The sequence below is a fragment of the Lepeophtheirus salmonis genome, chromosome 1, assembly GCF_016086655.4.
Source record: "Lepeophtheirus salmonis chromosome 1, UVic_Lsal_1.4, whole genome shotgun sequence".
Classification (NCBI taxonomy): Eukaryota; Metazoa; Arthropoda; class Copepoda; order Siphonostomatoida; family Caligidae; genus Lepeophtheirus; species Lepeophtheirus salmonis.
In genome coordinates this window covers 30,406,053-30,411,907 of record NC_052131.2, presented here as the reverse complement: position 1 = coordinate 30,411,907, position 5,855 = coordinate 30,406,053, and the positions used below count along the sequence as shown (strand labels likewise).

The following is a 5,855-nucleotide window of genomic DNA, read 5'->3' as shown; positions in this document are numbered from 1 at the left end:
CTTTCTTCTTATTCTTATTACTCATGTACTATCTGCTCTTTTATTCGCTGAGGGAAAGGAGAACGCGCTAAAGTTCCTATGAAAAAGCGCAAAATGACGTCAGGTAAACTAAAGCTTTAAAACAAAGATACAAAACGCGCCTGTTAAGTCGAAGAGATATATTGGTCCTAGTAGTATTCTTTTTCCAACACAAGGTGTCGCTTTTTATAATACCACAGTGACGTCACTGTTTCATTTGTAGCCATGTTTCCTTATGCTATATACAACTTTTTGTTCCCTTCAGAGAATGTATCTTGATTATTCAACGTCAATTAGGGTAAAATTTATAAAGGTTGCATTGTTAGTTACGTAGTACGACGCCCCTAGCGTACAAAAAAATTATAGCTACGACCATTATCTTGTATAAATATGGATCACGTGTTTTTCGTCTCTCTATTTTGTTTTAAAGTTTTAAGGTAAACCAGTTTAGGGAAGGAACCCGGGCGGTTCTCTACTTTTATTATTTTCTTTTATAGAGTGTTTCATCGCCATTTTATGAGAGGAAAAAAAGGAGGGAGTGAAAGAAAGAAAAGAGAGAGGAAGGCCACAGCCCTGGCCCTTGTATTCACTACGCCAATCCACATCTTAAAGAGTATCCTAATACATTCTGTCATTCCCCATGAACCTCAATTACCTGCTAAAATGATTCCCTATTCCATCATAATTTGATGCCATTATATTTATTTTTAGGTTTAGCTACATATTCATTAAAATTTTAGACGGGACATTGAATGATTTTGATTAGAGGCGCCTGTAGCGTACGGTGGGATCAGGGGAGGAAGTGCAGGACTACACAGAGTATATACAATGCTCAGAGCTAGACTAGAGAGATTTAGAGAGAACTGATGTTAATTCAAGAAACGTCATGTACTACGCATGAATCACACTTTTTACTCGTAAGTCGCAGCTACACACATTGCATTTTCTAAGTAGTATTTTATTTTGAAATACATATTTTAATATAATATCTTGCAAAATATTACTGGATTGACCGGCATTTGGGTGGAATTGAGGGATCGAGCCTTGTAATAGTAGTAGAACATCTGTCATTTTAGGGTAATATTCATCTAGAAATATATTAAAGGATTGAGTCAAACAGATCATGACCTTAAAATGTGGGGCATGTTACATCATTTTAATGAGATGCATTGTTTTTTTATAGTAACATCTTATGTACATGAGATGTATTCCTTATTGTTAATTAAACACTATTTATTCATACTTAAGAATTACACAATCAAACCTTTATCTTAGTCCGTGAACAAAGTTAACTTAGTCTATGTTTTCAGGAACGCAATGTTTACAGAATTTCATTCGACTTTACGATGGGACCAATTCTCTTGGAATAATGGAGGAACAGTCGTTGTCCTGGAGGAATCTGGTGCGGATGCATCCTTTGTCATTCACCATCTCCTCTCCATGGTGTCTAAACAATCTGATCTGTCAGCTGTTCTCGTATCTCTAAAACAAACCAAGGGTCACTATCAGGCTGTTAGTTTAAGGATCGGTGGGAATCTAATGAAACATTGTGAGAAGATACGAGTTGTTGAAGTATTGAAGCATGTACATCAATTTTATCTTGGAGTGGAGAGTGAAGGAAATGAGCTTAATTTTATTAAATCCGGAAATCTGTCGGGTCTTTACGAACGTATCGAAAAAGAATCGCAACCTTCATGCCTTATTCTTATTGATAAGCTTGCGATTTTGCAAGATTTAGGTGTTTCCAAGGGAGAAATCATTACCTTTTTTAATAAACTTAGAGAACTCGCCAAAAAGCTATCTGGTACACTAGTTATAATTACATCAGAGGATTCCGGAGTTGGAAAGTTTATGGGACATTGTAGTGATTACATTTTAAAAGTATCCCCTCTAGAGACAGGATACTCTTCGAGTGTTACCGGGAATCTTCGCTTTCGATGGGGAAAATATGAGCAGGACAAGATTCAATATTTAAGAAGGGACAAGTTTGTTCAAGTATTTGCCCTTGGGTCAAGTTCGGCTGTTTTGTGAAACTTTTACCATGTAATCGGTCATTCAAAAGCACAAAAAACTATTTAAAAAATAAATATTCATCCGAAATCTAATTGTTTCTTAAGTTGAGTTTGTGCATTTAATTAATTTTGATGAATGAGACTTCTTCTACATACTATATATGCTGAATATCTCTCAGATTTGGAAAACATGGATTTTAATCCAGATTTAAAACTGAAAAAGATTATTTTAATTATTTCAAATTTATTGTGAGGCAACTAAGGCTAAAACATCATATGAAATTGGAATCAAACTAATACTAATTATATACCTATAAAATGAACTATACTAACTCAAATAATTATTAAATTGGTTCACTTTCCCTTAATTCCAAGAGCATTGATTGTGGTGCTCATTTTGGGAATAAGTTTAGTGCAATTATTTGTACATCTGGCAATATGTTGAATATAATTAACATATCTTATCTTTAATTAAAACTTCAAAGGCTACTGATAGATTCACAATCCTTGAGTTAACTTAAGCCATACATTTTCAACATGCGGCCCCAAAAATAATAATAAATAGTACGGACTTATCGCACATAAAAAAGGGACTAATTATTGTCTAAAATAATTAATATCACAGTTTTAAAGATCTTAGCAAAAAAATTAAGGGCAAAGGTAAGACCAAAACGCCATACAGAAAACTGGTAGTAAGACCTTTTCTATTTGAGAAAAAAACAACTACTTATGATGATTTGAATTAATTTTGAACGAATGAAAGGCATCTAACAGATCAATTGAAGTCATAATTTCCCCTTTTTTAAAGCAATACTTAAGGAACTAATAGACTAAAAATGGGTCTTTAGAGGGTTCAGGCTAATTATGGGGTGCATTTTTGGGGACTTCTTTCGGAACCCAAAAATACTGGAGAACAATTTTCAATCCCAGCTGGTAAAAGTTTAAATAGCTCTCTTGTCTAAAAGAAATGATATTTATAAATAAATTCAATTAGTAACTTCATAGCACTAAATAACTTATGGATCACATTGTATATCATAATTTCATGTTTTCAGACCTGTCTAGATACTATAGGAGTCACAACTACTCAATATATGAGTAAACCTTTAGTGATAATTAATTACGTCAGTCTAGCAATAATAACTTATTCTATATTACTTGCAAAAAGTCACTTATTGTCAAGAATCAAATCCTATGGAAGAAAATATATTGAATTAGTTTCAAATATATATATATATATATATTATATATTTTGTATTGATCTTTGGTCATGACAATTAGACCAAGGTTTAGATGAATTAAGACATTATATAATTAGTATCAAGAACCATATGACTTAATTGTAAGGAATTATTCAATAAACCTTTGTAAAATATACATACCAAGAAACAACATATAACCTCATAATTATCTTGATTTTGAAAACTCAATCCCCAATATCTAAAATATAAAATTATTGCAATTTCGCACTCAAACAATAGTGTATCAACACCAACTGTAACATTGCTTTAAACGTCTTTTTCCAAGGAAAAAGGGGCAAAATAGTGGGTCAAAAGTGTTTGTAAGTCTTTTAACAAAAATAATTTTTCAGCGGAATCTCATACCCCTAACAAATTATTAGTCATGATCAAAGCTGACTATTACATCTAACTGAACTTAACATTTTGCAACATAACTTTACAATATATCACTGGAGCAGTAGATACTATCCCAAATAAATCCAAACTGAATTTTCCCTTCCTCTAACATTGTTTTTATATAACACCTTGACATCTTTAAATTTCCACCAAAAATACGAGAAGGAGCTGACTGTTTGTTATTGTCATTGATTGACAGTGCACCTTAATGAACATCTTTATGAATTTGAGTTAATGGATAATTGACCTATGTGTACATACAGCAGTATGCCTTTACAAAACAATTGGATGAGACTGATGTACTTTGCAATTTATTATTAGGAAAAATAATTGATGTATAAAAGTTTGTTTAATCATATTTTTATGGAATGCCTAGAACGTTTTTACGTAACGTCATAATTTTGGAATATTAAGGCAAATATAGTTGAAATTAAATATCAAAATGAGACCTACAAATAGAAGGACATAAACCTTACGGTCTATAAAAACTTATTCTACTATATATGACCCGTAAATGTATAAAAAATACGTTATTACATAATTATACAATCTTATTTCCCTGCTGTAGATAAAAAGTAACTATTATAGTGGAAAGAACAACATGTTCTTCTCAACCTATTTTACTTTTCTCGTCTCTAATCGAACAAAAAGAAAGTAAAAATCTAGTCATTTTATGTATTTTCAGTACAACATACTTTTTTTTGTTTTAAACCAAATGTTGGAATTTGTCCATTTCATGCAGTAACAATATCAAGTTTGAGCTCCCAAAATGGTGTTTTCTTCCATTAAGTAGCAATTTATGACGTCAGTGAAAACGTTCTAGTTTACATCTCAATTTTTGAGTTTTTGTATTGTTAAATGGTTTAATCTGAATAAAAGGGGCAAAATAGTGTGAAAAATGAGTTCGTAAGTCTTTTGACAAAGATAATTATAATTGAACGGATTCTCATAGAATGAAATGGCTAAATGATTATCCATTATGAGTCATGATCAATGCAAGGGAGGTAGAAATGGCGCAACGTACTCAAAGATCTAAAAAGAGACAAGTTCTGTATTTTTAATTGTATTACAAATATTGAATAGTTTTCCACACAAAGTTCAGTTTTACAAGATTCCCAATTGTTTTTCCAGACAGGCATGAGGCATATTGATGCCTCTTTCGCAGTGCTCAGGTCGACCCAAGACATCCTTGAAAGAAATGGTCGAGTCCCGATTAAGAAGAACATCCCGACTAAAATGATTCCTATTGGACATGAAGGGAAAGTGCCCCACTTGGGACGTCGCCTTGAGTTCCATGCCAATGCGAAGGGCGGCAGCACGGCCTTGAGTCTTTGTAATCATGTCCAATTCTCCTTGAAGGACGTTGTCCTCGTATTTACGATCGGAAATCTCCAGTGGATGAGCGGATTTGAGTAAAGCGTCCTTCTTACGAGTGATACCATTGAGCATCATATCCGTGAGTCCATAATTGTTGACAGGTCCGATCTCCATTTTCGTTGAGATGAATAATAATATAAAATATCAATATAATAGTCAGCTATCGTAGACAATGATTCAGGAAAATTTCTAATAACTTAGTGATACAACGGTTAAAATATAACAATGAACAACAATGAACTCTCTGTTATATTCAATATTTTCCGTTATACCACTATCAGTAATAATATACGCGAGTAGCGATCCGGCAACTAAATATTATCCTGTCATTATTCCAATTTTGCATAATAATTATATTTATAGGCAAGGGCTACGCAAGAGCTTCATGATTTTATGGGGCTTAGCCCAAAAAGTTATTAACACCATAATATAATTACTTGTATGAATAAGTTTATTTTGTATATATATGATAAGGGTTTTGTCAGTCCTTATATATTCCGTACAGTCCAGTCTGACCAGTCCCATAGGTCCTTTGGATAGGTTCTTCGGAATGTCAATACTAGAACCATAGAGAATGTATTTCTTTCTCTATGACTAGAAATGAATTAAAAAGGAAGAAATAAAGTTGAGTGACGTGATCAATGATCTTAGTTTTTAGAGAAGGACTGAATTGAATGGGAGTCATCAGCTATAAATAAGGATCGGCACAACACTTTATAATATAAGAAGGGACTAGCGACGTCATTGTCTTTAGCCTAGAGGTATCAATCATTAATTTGCATTGCAGACGTATAAATCCAGGAAGGACCCC

General features: G+C 32.9%; 2 protein-coding genes across 3 annotated transcripts; one reads left to right on the top strand and one right to left on the bottom strand.

Annotated features, from left to right (window-relative positions):
• Positions 1-784: 784 nt before the first annotated feature.
• On the top strand, positions 785-2,123 carry Elp6 (Elongator complex protein 6). Of its 2 annotated transcripts, none has more exons than XM_040724104.2 (2): positions 785-935; positions 1,329-2,123. In XM_040724104.2, exons 1-2 carry the CDS (start codon positions 916-918, stop codon positions 2,047-2,049), a joined length of 741 nt encoding a protein of 246 aa, XP_040580038.1. In that variant the 5' UTR covers positions 785-915; the 3' UTR covers positions 2,050-2,123. The 2 variants fall into 2 exon arrangements, with proteins under 2 accessions (XP_040580038.1, XP_040580045.1); XM_040724111.2 differs by having other exon boundaries at positions 887-1,095.
• Positions 2,124-4,700: 2,577 nt separating this feature from the next.
• On the bottom strand, positions 4,701-5,855 carry Pomp (proteasome maturation protein). Its single transcript, XM_040724093.2, has one exon. It carries the CDS (start codon positions 5,156-5,158, stop codon positions 4,772-4,774), a length of 387 nt encoding a protein of 128 aa, XP_040580027.1. The 5' UTR covers positions 5,159-5,855; the 3' UTR covers positions 4,701-4,771.